Source organism: Malaclemys terrapin, chromosome 6 (genome assembly GCF_027887155.1).
Source record: "Malaclemys terrapin pileata isolate rMalTer1 chromosome 6, rMalTer1.hap1, whole genome shotgun sequence".
In the NCBI taxonomy this organism is placed as follows: Eukaryota; Metazoa; Chordata; order Testudines; family Emydidae; genus Malaclemys; species Malaclemys terrapin.
Genome location: NC_071510.1, coordinates 43,721,379 through 43,737,434, shown reverse-complemented (window position 1 = coordinate 43,737,434; position 16,056 = coordinate 43,721,379). Strand labels below are relative to the sequence as shown.

At 42.3% G+C, this 16,056-nt stretch overlaps 1 protein-coding gene across 1 annotated transcript in view; it reads left to right on the top strand.

Moving 5' to 3' along the window:
* The first annotated feature begins 7,536 nt into the window (after positions 1 to 7,536).
* Positions 7,537 to 16,056, top strand: part of KIF27 (kinesin family member 27) — a 47,237-nt gene continuing 38,717 nt past the window's right edge. The window contains exons 1-3 of the mRNA XM_054032921.1: positions 7,537 to 7,625; positions 11,759 to 12,135; positions 14,641 to 14,841. Coding sequence (XP_053888896.1) covers positions 11,838 to 12,135; positions 14,641 to 14,841 — 499 coding nt within the window. The 5' untranslated portion in view covers positions 7,537 to 7,625; positions 11,759 to 11,837. The remainder of the gene's footprint in view (positions 7,626 to 11,758; positions 12,136 to 14,640; positions 14,842 to 16,056) is intronic.

Sequence of the window (16,056 nt, the reverse complement as noted above, 5' to 3'; positions counted from 1 at the left end):
AGCTGTGTGTGTGTGTGTGTGTGTGTGTGTGTGTGTTTTGCACCTGCCCTGCCCTGACTGCTGCCCCCTTCCCTGGTTCAGGGACCTTATCCCTCCCCAGCCCCTATCACACTGCCCCCACTCCCAGGGCTCCCTGCGGCCCCTGTGTTTGTGTGTGGGACAATCACATCCAATCCCTTCACACTGCTCCCCTTTCCCCTCCCCGGCTTAGTTCATACCCCCAGAAAATCCTTTCAAACTGTCCCCCTTTTCCCCTCCCCTTATTTCATGGGGGGATGACGAACTGAGTGGGTGGGTGGGCAGGTAGTGGCGGCGAGGCTTTATACTTGCGGGGAGGTGAGGAGGCGAGCGGCAAGTCGGTGGCTGGAAGGAAAATACCATTTTCAGTATTTTAAATTTTGGTACGGCTGTGTGCAGTAATATAGTGACCCCTGGGGGTCAAAGAGGGGTGTAATGGTGGGGCTGAGCAGGGAGGGGGCGGGTCCTATTTTACTGCTGTGATCTGGTTACCCTATGCGTGCCGTTTCTTTCCCCCTCTACAGGCTTCTACACAGTCAGTGCCTTGCTAGTGTGCCATGCGCCGTGAGATATCTCTTCTCTTTGTGTGTGACTGAGCGTTTCCCTTGTGTGTGAATTTATTCAACAAAATCTTGAGCTTCATAATGGCTACCATGAGTGAAAAGAAAAAGAGAAAAAGAGAATCAGAGCACAGAGTTTTCAACACTGAATGGACAAATAAATACTTATGTACTGTTTCCAAAGACAAAATACTGTGTCTTGTGTGTCGCGAAATGTTAGCCATTCTGAAAGAATACAACCTTCGGCGGCACTTTGAAACTAAACATTCCAATCTCGCCAAATTGAACCCAAATGAAAAAATAATTAAAGCAGCCAGTTTAGTGAAAAACCTTAGTGGAGAACAGCAAATTTTCAAGAAAGTGAGCACTGAGAACGATACAGTTTCTAAAGTAAGCTTTCAAATTTCTAAGGAAATTGCTGCTGCTGGGAAATGCTTCACAGAAGGCGAGTTTTTAAAAAAGTATGTTGATTGCTGTATCTGAGTTATGTCCAGAAAAGAGGGGAATATTTGAGAATGTCAGTCTATCACGCATGACTGTACAGAGAAGAATAGCTGACATTTCTACTAATCTAAGTGATCAGTTAAAGCAGAGAGTCAGTGAATTCTGCTTTTACTCCCTAGCTATGGATGAAAGCACCGATTTAAAAGACACCGCCCAACTTCTTATTTTTATTAGAGGTATTGATAAAAACTTTGAAATTACTGAAGAACTTGTTGGCATGTGCTCCATGATGGGTGGCACAACTGGAAAAGAAATCTCCAGTGAAGTGATAAAGTGCATGAATGATAAGTTGGGAGTAGATTTCACAAACTTGGTGGCCATTTGTACTGATGGTGCTCCAGCTATGTGTGGAAAAAATGTTGGAGCAGTTACTCTTCTTGAAGAATTTATCGGGAGACAAATAACCAAACATCTGCATTATACATCAGCAGGTTTTGTGTAGCAAAGTCTTAAAATTTGAGCATGTAATGTCAGTGGTAGTTTCCATTGTAAACTTTATCCGTTCTAGAGGACTAAAACATAGGACATTTCGAGCCTTTCTTGAAGGGGAAGACGCCGAGTGCAGTGACTTAATCTACCATACAGAAGTAAGGTGGTGGAGTCGAGGAAGAGTGCTCCAGCGTTTCATTGCTTTGAAAGAGGAGATAGCAAAATTCCTAGAAATGGGCCAATAAAATTCCCGGAGCTTGAAAATGAGTCCTGGAATCAAGATCTCTTTTTCTTTTGTGACATTACAGCACACCTGAATGATCTCAACATTCAACTTCAGGGAAAAAATCAACTTATATTTCAAATGTGTGCAGCAGTGAAAGCTTTCAAAATGAAATTGAAACTTTTCAGAAGTCAGCTGTCAAAAGGTGAAATGTGTCACTTTCCCACTTGTGCACAGCGTATCCCTCAGCACAAACATGCCAAGTTAGGAGAAAAATACGCAAAGCACATCAATCTTTTGATTGAAGAATTTGACAGAAGACTTACTTTGTCTAAAGATGATGACATCCAGTTGAAGCTGATCGAAGATCCCTTTTCTGTGGATCCAGAGGAAGTGCCACAAGATTTGCAGTTGGAGATTATTGAACTTCAATGTTCGTCAGTTTACCGAAATAAGCACAGAGAAAGCAGCCTGTGGGACTTCTACAAAAGTCTGGATGATGAAAAATACAAGAATCTTATTGAAGTTGCACTGAAAACATTCAGCATTTTTGGAAGCACTTACATATGCGAACAAACATTTTCCATCATGAACATGAATAAAAACAAGCAACGTTCTTCTCTGACTGATGACCATTTGGAAGACGTTATGAAAATATCTACTTCAAATATGACCTCCGAATACGACAAGCTTGTTGCTGAAAAGAGATGTAATATCTCTCATTAAATTTGCAAAATAATTATGAAAAGTACAAATGTTTTCTTTCAACGGAACAGGTGTTTTTCATTTTTCCATGATTCATAAAAAAAATTAAAATGTAAAAAATTGTTTGCTTTAATTGAAAAATTCGTAATAAAGTATCACACCCTCTCCCCCCCGCCCCCGCCAAAAAAAAACCCCTTCCTTTTCGGCCCACAGCTGCTTCGGCGGGGCGGCGCTGGGGAAGGAGGGTTTGTTTCCGTGGTGCGGGCGGCACTGGGATGGGGGATGTGTTTCGGGGGGGTGTAGCAGGGTGGTTATCCCACTCCTGCCCTGAAGGGCTTAAAACAGCCTTGGGGGAGGGTTGTGGCAGGGGAAAAGTTGAGCTGATTGGGGAAGCTGCTGCAGCTGGGCCATGCCCCAATCAGGCCCCAGCTGGCCTGTATAAAAAGGCTGTGAGCCAGAGGCCCAGAGGAAGTCTCTCTCTGCTTGTAGAGAGAGAAGGGTCTGGCTGCTAGGGAGTTGAGCAGGGTACTGAGAGTGGAGCAGGGCTGGGGAAGGCTAGAGGAGCTGGGGAACTCCAGCCTGGAAAACCCCCAAGCTGCAGACCTAGCTAAGGGCCTAAGACCAGTACCAGGGCTGCAGAGGGGCAGCCCAGCTATAGAGGGAGGCAGCAGGTCCAAACCCAACCTTGCCTGTGATGAGTGGCTGATAAACTGCAGTCTACCCCAGGGCACGTGGGCTAGTTAGTGACTGGCAGTAGTCTTATACTGAGGTGAGGTGGGGATTAGAGGATTGGGGGTTCCCCAGAGAGAGGAGACCAAGAGCCAGAGTGTGGGGGTATTGCCAGGGGGCAGCACCCCAGATCAAAGGGCACCGGGGTCCAGGAGGGACACAGAGCCAGCGGCAGGGGACACCGGCCTGCAGAGGTCACTCCAACAGCTGGATGAGCTAATTCCCAAGAAGACCAGCAGGAGGCGCCGCCGGGGTGAGTCCTGCTTGCTTACACGGGGGCTGGGCAGCGCTGGGGGGGGACGGGGTTCGGCGGGGCTGGGTGGCACTGTGGGGGGGGGGGGGGCGTGTTTCAGCACGGCCGGGGGGTTTCAGCCCTCAGCTATTTTCTTTGGAGTAATATGGCCCTCGCCGCTTTACGAGTTGTGCAGGCCTGGTTTAACATAAATACTTAACCTTGAATAGTTACTTAGAATATGTGCTAAGTGGCCCTTAGCACCCCTGTAGTCAGAGGACAAAAAAGGGAGGGGGGGTTAGTGAGTTATAGCTTATTACAACAATCTGTAAATCCAGTGATTTTATTAAGACCACGATTTTTAGTGTCTAGCAAAGTTATGAATTTAAGCTCCCAGGCTCGTCTTTTGAAAATGTTGTGCAGGTTATTTCTGAAGATGAGGGACTGATAAGTCAGATATAGAATGATTGCTTTTTGAAAAGTGTTCACCCACAGATGATCGGTTTTTATCTTATTTTCCTGTGAGAGTTAATTCAAGAGCATAGTGATTGTCTGATTTCACCCATATAGTTAGGGCATTTAGTGCAGTGGATGGGTCCTGAAAGGTGTGTCGTGGGGGATGCTGATCATTGTAGCAGTGGAGATATATTGCAGGTTTTGCATCTGCAGCTTGCTTCTGATGATGTGGTTGGGGACGTTTGTTTGAAGGCCAGAAGTGGGGGTTCAGGAAATATTTCTTTCTGGGTGGTGTCCTCCTGGAGTATGCATTGGAGTTTGATACCCTGTATGGGTTCCAGTCTGGGATGGTACTGGTAGGTGACACCTAGGGGTGTGCAGCTGAGGGTGGGAGGACGTTATTTCTGTATTGAAGCAGGTTCTCTCTGGGTGTTTGGGGGGGGGGGGGGCTGTTCCATGGTGTGATCTACTTCTCTGGTGGAGTGTCCTTGTTCGGTAAAGGTAGTTCTGAGTGTGTTAAGGTTTATATCCCAGACTTCTTCCTAGGAGCATATTCTGTAGTACCTAAGTGCCTGGATGTAACAGATTTTGGGGTGTGTTTGGGGGTGATTATTGGATCTAAGAAGGTAGGTGTGTTGATCTGGGGGTTTATTTTATATAGTTATCTATGGGGTTCTATTGTTAAAGCTGATTGTGGTGTCCAGGAAGTTGATTCTAGTGTGGGAGAGTTCCAAAGAGAATTTAATTGACTGGTTGTGTTTGTTGAAGTTTTGGTGGTAATCTATGAGGGAGTTTCTGTCCAGAGGATGAAAATACCATTGATGTATCTCAGGTATATCGTTGGTTTTATGATGCATTTGTCCAGCAATTCTTCTTCAAAGTGGCCCATGAAGAGGCAGGCATATTTAGGAGCCATTCTAGTACCCATTGCTGTTCCCATAGTTTGGGCAATATGGTTGTTCGAATGTAAAATTATTTGTGAGGATGAAATGGATGAGTCTGGCAATGTATTTGGGGTAGATATCTGAGGTTTGTCCATTGTCTTATAAATATTTGAGGCAGCAGCTATGCCATCATTGTGAGGGATGTTGGTGGACAGATAACTTAAATTACCTCACCACCTTGTCTCATCACTTAAATTACCTCATCATTTTGGGACCTACTCAGGCTTATGCAGTGTTGTTGAAGCTAAGCTATCTACAGGCATTTTTTTTTAAAGTAGAAGTTTGGCTTTACATTTTTTTGGACTGTTTTGATGTAATTAGTGTGTGGGGAAGGGTCAAATGGTTGACATTTTTCAAATGCTCTTTTTAGTGTTTGGATAACTAAAATGGCCTGAGGTTCCTGTAAACCTCCAGCGACCTTCTACAGAAACAAGGCTTAAAATAGGTATAGATTTATTATTTACTGAAGGGCTGAGGACCTTTGTTTCACTGTTTGCAGAATGCCCCATATGACCTGGGATTGCCAGCCTGGGAGGTGGCTTGGCTAAAGAAAGAAAGGGGGTCTTACTGCCTTTTCCTTTTGAATTATGTTATTGCTTGTTATTGAATTATGTTATTGCAAAGCGGAGGAATTTTGTCACCACTAAAAGACTACAATAAGCTAAATATACTACTCTGTCATTTGGTCATAATTAGATTTGATATTTGGGTTACTGTGCATGTGAACCGATTTGACATTTTGAACTGACATGCCATTTTAACAAGCAGCACCAAAGAGCATGCATAGGTGATAGAACCAGGACAGCATACCCTATAACTCACCCTCCATATCTAGTAGTTGCCTTTAATGATGCCATGAGTGTGGTTTTAGTTATTTTTTGTTATGAACACCTCTATCTCTTTTTCAGACTTCTTAATAAAGCACTGATAGGTCCCTCTGTCTAATTACCTCTGCTGTCTTAGTGGTAAACTTCAACAGACTTAGCCCAGTGCACGTAGGGGCAAGTACACTGTAGGAAATAATCATTTTGCTGTGGGTAGGAACAGCAACACAGTGTGTTAAAATTTCAAATGAACAATACCCACTTTAATACTCCCCTTCCTTTAAGATGTTTTGCTTTGGAGTGGAGGTGAATGCTGCCTTGATAAAACTTTCTACTCCACTTTTCTTCATATCCCTACCATTCTATGTATGGAATACTTTCCTAATTCCAGTCTGCTAAACCCTTTTTATCCGAATTTCATCATAAACCTCAGTTTTGCAAGGCCCACAAGTAGTGTACCAATACTAACTATAGTGTAAGGTGGTTTGGTTTTTCGTTTGTTTGCTAAAAACACTTAACAGTGGTCACTCAGTGCTTTAAGATTCAGTGTACCCTGCTTACTCTGTGTCTTCTCTTCATGTGTCAATATATTTATGCCTGTATCTGTAATTTTCACTCCATGCATTTGAAGAAGTGGTTTTTTTACCCACAAAAGCTTATGCCCAAATAAATCTGTTGATTTTTAAGGTGCACCCGGATTCCTTGTTATTTTTGTGGATACAAACTAACATGGCTATCCCTCTGATACTCTGTGTCTGTTTTCTTTGGTCATAATGTGTGTGTCTTTTACAGCACTGAGAATGTTGTCAGCACTTCAATTAATTAGCAATAGATAGCTTTGGTTTTTTTGGTGGGGGGCTTGAAATTAATTGGAAAAACCTAAGGTGGGTACATTTAGTTATAATTATGATAGAGCACCATAAGCATAACAGTGTAAGCCACCTGGTAGTATAATGTGATCTGGTGGCAAAATACCAGCTGAGTTGCTGCACAACACATGACATGGTTGTGTAACATGATGGGTGACTGTGATGGGGTAGGGTAATATGTAAGGTTTGACATTGTGGCTGGTGGCAGTGTAACACCTGCTAGGTGAAATGGAGATAGGCAGCAGCATAACCTGTAGCAGGTGACAGTGATGAGGGGAGGTACCCAACAGGAGGTGGATGTGATCCTGCCAACTCTTAATGATTTAATCACAAGTCTTGCAATATTTAGTGTTTTATTTAAAGCCACAGTTCCTGTCAGCAAGTGACTGAAAATCACAACTTAAAAAAATAAAATACACTTCAAACCTGTGGTTGTAGAGAACAGCTTGATCAGGGTGGCTCTAGTGCCCCCCAGCAGCTCAAAAACCAGAGAGTAGGGGTGTGTGTGTGTGTGTATGTGTGTATATAAATAAATTGTTAAAGATGTTTTTTTTTTTTTTTGGTTTTTGTCCCCCCCGCTAATCTCATGGTGTTTTGAGGCCTGATTTTTGAACCAGTGGCACGGACATCACTATAGGAGACCTAGCCTGCGGCGAGAGGCTCTAGCCTAAGGCAGAGGGCCTGTGAAGGCGGACTGAGCCGTGCCAGACGGAGGGCGGGCAGGGAGCCCTGGGGGTGCAGGGCAGGAAGTGCTGAGGGCTGAGCTGTGCCAGACTGAGGGGTCGCAGCCAGAGACCCGGTTTCCTCACACGGGCCCAAGTGGGACCGAAGGCGAAGCCCCGTGGCCAATCGCTCCGGTCTGGAGCTTGAAACCGGTGTAGCGTATGCGGCCTCCTCCAGGGGCACACGGAGAAGGGCGCGGCCGGGCAGCGGCTCTCGCAGGGCCCTGCAGGGGGCACTGCGCCGGGCGGGGCGGGGCGGGAGGCGCCGCTCTTGGTGGGCGGCAGAGGCCTCGGACTCGCTGGCGGCCGCCGGTCCGGGAGGTTCCGCTGTTGCCTGGTGACCGCGTGTAAACAGAAGGGGAGCCGAGGGAAGCCGGCCTGCAATACTCTCCGCCTGTGCCCAGCAGCAGGTGGGTTTGCCGCAGCCCTGCGGGTCGGTGCTTCCCTCCCCAGCCCTCCGAGATGCCGCAGCCTCTCCTGTGCCTGGCAGCGGCCCCGCCAGTGGACAGGCCGGCGCGGGGGCCTTCCCCAAGGGGAGAGGAAAAGGGAGAAAAGCTAGACCCCGGCCCCGGCCCAGTAGGAGCCTCACGCTGCCCGTCCCGCTCGGGCATGACCCCGAGCATCAGGCGGTAACGCTGCTCAGCCGAGGAGCCGCGCCCGGGAGGAGCAGCCTGATCCCCGTGTCACAGGCCGGGCGCTGAAGGAGGAGAAGTTAAGCAACGTGCCCAAGGCCGGTGGCAGAGCCAGGTCTGGCAGCCAAGTCTCCTGGGTCCCAGGCCTGTGCCCTGTCTTAGCAGGTGGTTCTCGAGCACTGGCACCACACCGCACAGTCTGCTATGCTCAAGACCCCTTTCCAAACACAATGCAGCAAAGTGGCTTTGTTGTTAGCCGAACCCAGGCTTAGTCTGAGGATGATTTCTGAACCCGATTTTAATAATAATTAATGATAATGATAGAGCAGAGACACGAACTGTGACATCTGCATGTGTACTATGACTATGGTTATGTGAGTAATTCATAAGACTACTTAAAATTATATATCTACTACATCTCTGTGCCAGTCTGTCTTTCAGATTGTGGTGTGTGCCTGGGGGAGGATGGGGAAATAGGATATTTCAGATCATAAGTAAATATATTAGCATAATACATGTGCAGAATATTGGCACTAGGTGACCAAAGGAAGAGCTGTTAGCTATATTCTTGCATTAAATATTTCAGTTGCTAGATACAGTATTAATATGAAACCTATATGAACCCAGAAGTCAGATCTCCTGATTCCCATTTTAGTGACCTGATCCCCTATTAATTAAAGGCTCTGCACTCATTGTGTTTTCCACAACTTTCCAAAATTCTTTGTGATAACAAGATAATAGTCCATGGAGGTAGTGTTTGTTTGTTTAATAATGTAAAGGCTAATACATCTGGCAGGTGTAAATACTGATTTATATTTCAATTAGTGGTTTCTAAATAGCTCATGATATTTTCATTCACACTAAAAACAATTCTGTGTAGAAATAATTAAAAAACAAAAATATTTTATTTGTGTGGACTGAGGCTTGCTTGTGCTGAGCCATCAGACAATAGAATTCTTTCTACTCTGCATACTACAAACAGTTGTACCTGTGCTCTATGCTTGTAGAGAGACTCTATTCTGTGTATTTGTATACCACAATCAGGTTTCTTTAAAGTATCCGGGGGTAGCCGTGTTAGTCTGTATCCACAAAAACAACAACGAGCAGATTAAAGACTAGCATTTATTTGGGCATAAACTTTTGTGGGTAAAAAACCCACTTCTTCAGTGCATGGAGTGAAAATTACAGTACAGCCCCCCAACCTGAAGCAAATACTCACCAGCAATTCCACACCACACCACAGAAACATTAACCCAGGAACCAATCCCTGTAACAAACCTCATTGCCTACTCTGTCCCCATATCTACTCTAGTGACACTATCAGAGGACCCAACCTCATCAACCACACCATCAGGGACATATTCACCTGCACCTCTACTAATGTGATATATGCCATCGTGTGCCAGCAATGCCCCTCTGCCATGTACATTGGCCAAACCAGACTGACTCTATGTAAAAGAATAAATGGACACAAATTGGACATCAGGAATGGTAACATACAGAAGCCAGTAGGAGAACACTTCAATCTTCCTGGACATCCTATAACAGATTTAAAAGTAGCCATACTTCAGAAACAGGGGCTTGAATAGGGACTGGGAGTGGCTGGCTCACTACAAAAACAACTTTGCCTCTTCATCAATTATTGGGAGTGAACTACATCCGCCCTGATTGTATTGGCCTTGTCAACACTGGTTCTCCACTTGTGAGGTAACTCCCTTCTCTTCACGTGTCAGTAGAATGATGCCTGCATCTGTAATTTTCACTCCATGTATCCGAAGAAGTGGGTTTTTTACCCACGAAAGCTTATGCCCAAATAAATCTGTTAGTCTTTAAGGTGCCACCAGACTCCTCGTAGGTTTTTTTTAAAAGACTTTTTTTTGTCTATGTTGAAAATGTTTAGAAGTGATAGATCTTGTAAAATATTTCATCTAATACCCCTGTTGTCCCAACTCTGGGCTCTCTTGTATTTGAGAGTTTTGTGTGCTTTTTTTTTTAATTAAAAAACATTCAGTAACCAACACTGTACATAATATTATGAGACCCTAGTAAGTTCCTTATATAGTGGAACCATCTCTCTTTCTATACACAGGCACCATTTAAATAACAAACAAATCCTTCTTCCCCCTCCCTCCCTCCCATTTAGTAGCTACTGTACAATCAAAATTGGAATCCACTACTTGTTCTGCTTTCAGTTTGATTCCTGGGGACTTCATTTCCACTCACTATTGTCAATTAAAAAAAGAATTAAACACCTAAATAGGGATCCAGTTTAGAAAATAGTGAAAACATCTTTTAGACCTTTGGATCCATCTCTCTGCAACTGCAGAATATAGTTAGCTGAAAGTGAACATATCAGATACTAAAGTCATACTAAATTGGAGGTTACACCAAACCTCAAGAAGAAGCTAGTTATAAAACCTTTTATTTAGGCTTTGATTCTAAAGTATTAAAAGGCAGGAAATCCATACATACATATATGCTAAGCTGGCTTTTACATATTCCTATATATGGAAGTCTAGCAAACAGTGCAACTTCTTCTTCCCCTCATTTCTGCTCTCATGGGACTCTTTGAACTGAAGTGGTTGTGGTCACGCAGCCTTTCCATAACTTCAGCTCTGAATCTTTGGTGTCCCGAGAGGGTGTCCATCCATGCCTGACAAACAGCTTTCCAGAAGGTTCTTGAAAGTAGCTGTGGGAGGAGGTGCATCCCCTAATTGTGAATATGCAGAGGGCAACAAAAGGAATCACAATTTCTATAAGTTACCTGTTTTCAACAAACAAATGCAAACAAAAAACAAAACTGTCATTTTAATTAGGTAGGTACTTAACACTGATTAAAAAGGCCTGACTTCTGCATCAGGCTGCTTAAAGTATAATAATCAGAGAAGTATTTAAAATCACACCTTCTTGTTGTATGCAACTAATCTGTTTCCCGTGTGGTTTTCAAGTCCTATCTACTTGTCTTACTTAAGTGGAAGACATTTTGAATGTGCTTTTACTTCTGTTTCCCCTACAGAGCTAATATAGCTGTGGGAGAGTGAGTTGGATTAATTCTGAGCACATGCTTCGTCAACAGAATTGATTAAATAAGCTCTCATGGCGCTGTCTCTATTACTTAATGTAGAGGTTCTCAACCTTTTTGGAATTATGCCATCCTCCCCCCACAACTTTTTTTTTTTTTTTTTTTTTTTTTAACTTGGAGCCTTACTCTTCCCCCCCCCCCCTTACAAAATGAGACTTTCCAATGTAATCTAGGTGGAATTGGGGCTATTAATACATTGATTCCAATAAAGGGAATTCTACTTGAAATAAATCAGTCCTTTGATCCTGCTAACTGTGCATAGGCTAGGAAACTTTTAAAAGCACATGACTTAATATCCACAAAGTTTTCAGGGCAGTATTTCTCAATTTCAGCATTGAAGAGTGCTAGTGTTTCTATGGGGGTACGGCAAGCCTTCCCATTCACTTACAGGGTCGCAACACCACTCAGTGAAATTTGTCCTAGCCACCTCACTATCAGATGGTATGGCGGATGGGCTAAATTTCTCCGAGTGGTGTTGCAACCCTGGAAGTGAATGGGAAGGCTTGCCGTACCCCCATAGAAAGTTTAGCAATCTTTCCTGGAGGCTCATGCCCCCTGTTTGAGAACTGCTGACTTAATGTATTCATGCCATGTCCAGAAAGAAGATCACCTGACTTTCAGTTCCAGGTCAAATTTGCTGGTCTGGTAATTAAGAGGGGGGGAAAATTACCTATAAACTGAAGAAATATGGGTCTGGACCATTTTGTGCCATTTTTACAGGACAGAAACTCACTCACTTTAGTTAACTTTCCACTTTGGAAAAAGTTAAGTCAGTCACTGGGAAATGAACTTCTATTCACTGTGTAATTCAGAAAACTTTGTTTCTTAGATGCAGAAGATTGAGAATGTTGTGAAGACAAGAACCATAAGAAAATTTTTCAGGTTAAGTGTTAAAATTGGAGGCTGTCATGGAAGAGATTCCAGTTAAAGTTGCCGTAAGAATAAGACCTCTGCTTTCCAAAGAGATTCTTCATAACCATCAAGTATGCGTGAGACTGGTCCCAAACACACAGCAAGTTATCATTGGGAAAGACCGTGTTTTCACTTTTGATTTTGTATTTGGCAAAAATTCAACCCAAGATGAAGTTTATACAACTTGCATTAAGCCTTTAGTGGTGTCTTTGATTGAAGGATATAATGCTACTGTTTTTGCTTATGGACAGACAGGGTCTGGGAAGACGTACACCATTGGTGGAGGTCACATTGGTATGTTTTGGAAAGTTTATTTTGTTTCTGTGATTTGTGACCAGTGTACTTGCCTAACTCAAATAAATAGTACTTGGAAGGCTATGTAATAGTTGTAAAATAACTATATATTTTAAAAACCTAAGGCAAACTGTTGTTCAGGCTGGCTGTTGGGTTTTTGTTTGTGTGTGGGGATTTTTGTTCGCTTTTGCTGCTTGATTGACTTTTCCCCTTAGAACACTGGGCTGGCTCCACTTGCAATAAATAATTCCAACAACTGTGTCTATGCAGCATAGAGAGCACTTCAGTCTGTCTATATCTGAGAAATTTCTACAGTGCTCATTGCTACAGTATCTAAGCTCTATGCTACTGACAAAAAACGTTAAAAGGCTAATGGAAAACACTACTATAAACTAATATACTCTTCTGACCAAACATGAGTTAGATGAGTGATCCAGAACTGGGGTTTACCTTAAATTAGACTGTACTCAAGAATCCTGAGAAGTGTTATATGAAGTGCTTTTCTTCTGCACCCCCCCCCTCCCCCAACATTGAGTCAGTGCCAGCCATGAGGTTGGTTGGAGCTTCTGGATTTGATCCACATTTAAAATAGGATTGTTTTAGATGTGCGACTATTTGCTCTCATCTTCCAAATTTAATCCCACCCTGTGCTTGAGCATCCAGAGCTCATTTATTTTAACCTGTTTGATCTTCACTTTATTTTGTATTAACTAAAACAAGCAATGGTGAGCAAATCTATCTAATCTACTTTAGGTATTTCTAGCATATCCATCACTGTAGTACTTGAGTGCCCAGAATATTTTTGTGCGCCTCAAATAATTCAGTTGAGCACCATGAGAGTCCGAATACTACATTCTGAACAACTTAGAGTCTGCTCACCTCTTTATCTAAAGTAAGAGTTGAGAAAATATTATTTTAGCAATATATTGGTAAATCGGAGTGAGTCTAGGCCATTGTAATATACACTTCCTTTTTGTTCCCTTAGCTTGAAAATTACACCAATGTAGCCTCTCCTTAGACTCAAACTGAATGTAATGAAGTTTGAAATTGAGGATGTTAGGAGGTAGGAAGTACACCACCTTAGATTCCCTTAGACTCGCCTATGAATTTGGCCCTGTCTCTCAATATGATGGTCTAAAAAAGGATACAGTGTCAGTACCAGATCCGTATCATAGAGATCAGAATTTTGGCTTAAAATGGCAAACATCTGATCTTGTTTTGGGTTATTTTGCCAGTAATGACAACTCCCTTAACCATCATCATTCTGAGTTATCAGACATTATTATTATTGGAATTCTATTCCTGTTAGAGCGTGCTGCTGCTGAAGAATTTTATAATAGAAACCAAGATTGTAAGACATTTCTTATTTCAATGTCTTTGTGGTTCAAGCTTCCAGATTAGACTCCTGCTGTTTAAATATTGGCCTCATCAGGTAATCAGCATGTTATTCTAAAATATGGAAAACAGTCTCTCTTATCTTTCAGACTAACTGGGTCATATTATCTTTTTTTCCATGTTTAAATTGAATCATTTGAAGATTAGATTTCCTCCCCTTGACCATGCTCACTGCTTTCAGGTGTTAATTCTCCTAATAGAAAAACCCAAATTATAACATGGCAGTTTTTTTTAATTTCACCTTTCCAAATGGATTATTTTAAAAATCTCTGTAAAAATTAAAATCCTCCTTATTCTTAATTCTTTTTATTCTTTTAATTTCTTGTCATCTTTTGACTGACCATGGTTATTTAATGTTAAGTCTGTGTTACCTAGAATCTTTAAATAGCAGGTGCCACAATACAAAGCTGTTCAAAGCACAGCAACTTTTTTCATGTATACCTATTGAGTCACTGATTAGATGGGACAATTTCTAATTTTCTTGGTTAGAAGGAGTGAGCTACTCAGAAGCCTCTCATCAACCCCCAACCAATTTCCATACTGTGGAATAAGTAACATCTGAGATCCTTGCTGATACTTAAAAGCAGGAGTTTGACATGGCATTGGTGAGCCATATGTTGGTTGAAAGAATAAGAAGTGTTTCTAAAAACTATCTCCTGTTTCCAGCACATGGGAACTTACTGAAGTACTGTTGTATCCTTATTGGAGCAAGAGGTATCTACTGAAAATTGAGGTTGTCACTGTAAAATTGTGCAATGTCCTGGCCGTCAGTAATTGCTGAGTGTGAAATGTGGCTCATGAGAAATATAGGCTTATAATAGTGATGCATTTGACTGCTGAACCACTCACCATGTTCCCCTCCAGTTTATATTAACAAGTAATTTATTGGAGCTTGAATATGAATCCTGTTAAGGATTGTAAACAAATATTCAGCCATTCAATAGTATTGATATATTGTGACTTTTTGACAGGACTAAATTCTTCAGATTCACAGGTAGCTTAGCCCTAATGGCCACAGACTTTTGTTCATGTTTCAGAAGTTTAAACTTTAGTCTAAACTATAAAGATATATTCACTGCAAGCCTGGTCACATTTCTGTTTATATTTTAGCATCGGTTGCAGAGGATGAAAAAGGTATCATTCCACGTGCTATACAGGAACTATTTCAGAGCATCTTTGAAAACCATAATATTGACTTCAGTGTGAAAGTATCTTATATAGAGGTTTACAAGGAAGAACTCAGAGATCTGCTGGAGTTGGAAACCTCTATGAAAGATTTACACATCAGAGAAGATGAAAAGGGAAACACAGGTAGGGAAGCCTATTTTAACTCAAAAATTTATTAAATTTGCTCCTACTTATATGCTTGAAATAATATTTTGTTCTAAGTGCAAGTTTATGAAAGCAAATGCAAAATGTTCTTGTCTTCTCTTAAAAGAAAAAGCACTTATTAGTTACAGACATTAGGAAACAAGAGGGGGAGGTCTATTGTAGGGATACATTTTACTGATAAATGTAAAGTTAATCTTGAATGGTCTGAGTCAGTTTTGTTTTTAAATACACCTCTACCCCGATTATAACGCGACCTGATATAACACTAATTCGGATAACACAAATTCGGATATAAAGCGGTAAAGCAGTGCTGGGGCGGGGGGTGGGGCTGCGCACTCTGGCGGATCAAAGCAAGTTCGATAGAACGCGGTTTCACCTATAATGCGTAAGATTTTTTGGCTCCCGAGGACAGCGTTATATAGGGCTGGAGGTGTAGCTGTTAATACATCAGGAAAACAAATACTGCTAGAGTGGGTGGAAATGATAAGGAGCGAATATGGGTCCTGGTCCTGCAGATCCTACAGAGTAATCACAATGATTTCAATGGGATTATTCACCTGAGTAAATTCTGCAGATTGGACCCTTGCTTCCCAGCCTCCTTACACTTAATTCACATAAAATATATGGTTTCTATACTGTACAAGCTGTTATGTTATGCCTTGCAATTGCAGAAGCTATACATGTAGTAAACATCTGGCCTCAATAGTTTCACAAATTGAAATGGGTGAAGAGAAAGTGATACTGAGATAAACTGCTGGTCTTGTTGGTGGCTTTGAAATGGATGAATGCTCTTGGTGAAGCATGGGTTTTTGAACAATGATCCATCAATAAATTTTAAACTATTGTGCAGGGATCAGTTACTCTCTTTAGTACAAGTATCAGAGGGGTAGCCGTGTTAGTCTGAATCTGTAAAAAAGCAACCGAGGGTCCTGTAAAAAGAACAGGAGTACTTGTGGCACCTTAGAGACTAACAAATTTATTAGAGCATAAGCTTTCGTGGACTACAGCCCACTTCTTCGGAGGGTCCTGTGGCACCTTTAAGACTAACAGAAGTATTGGGAGCATAAGCTTTTGTGGGTAAGAACCTCACTTCTTCAGATGCATCTTACCCACGAAGGCTTATGCTCCCAATACTGTTAGTCTTAAAGGTGCCACAGGACCCTCTCTTTAGTACAAACATTTATGCGTGTAAAT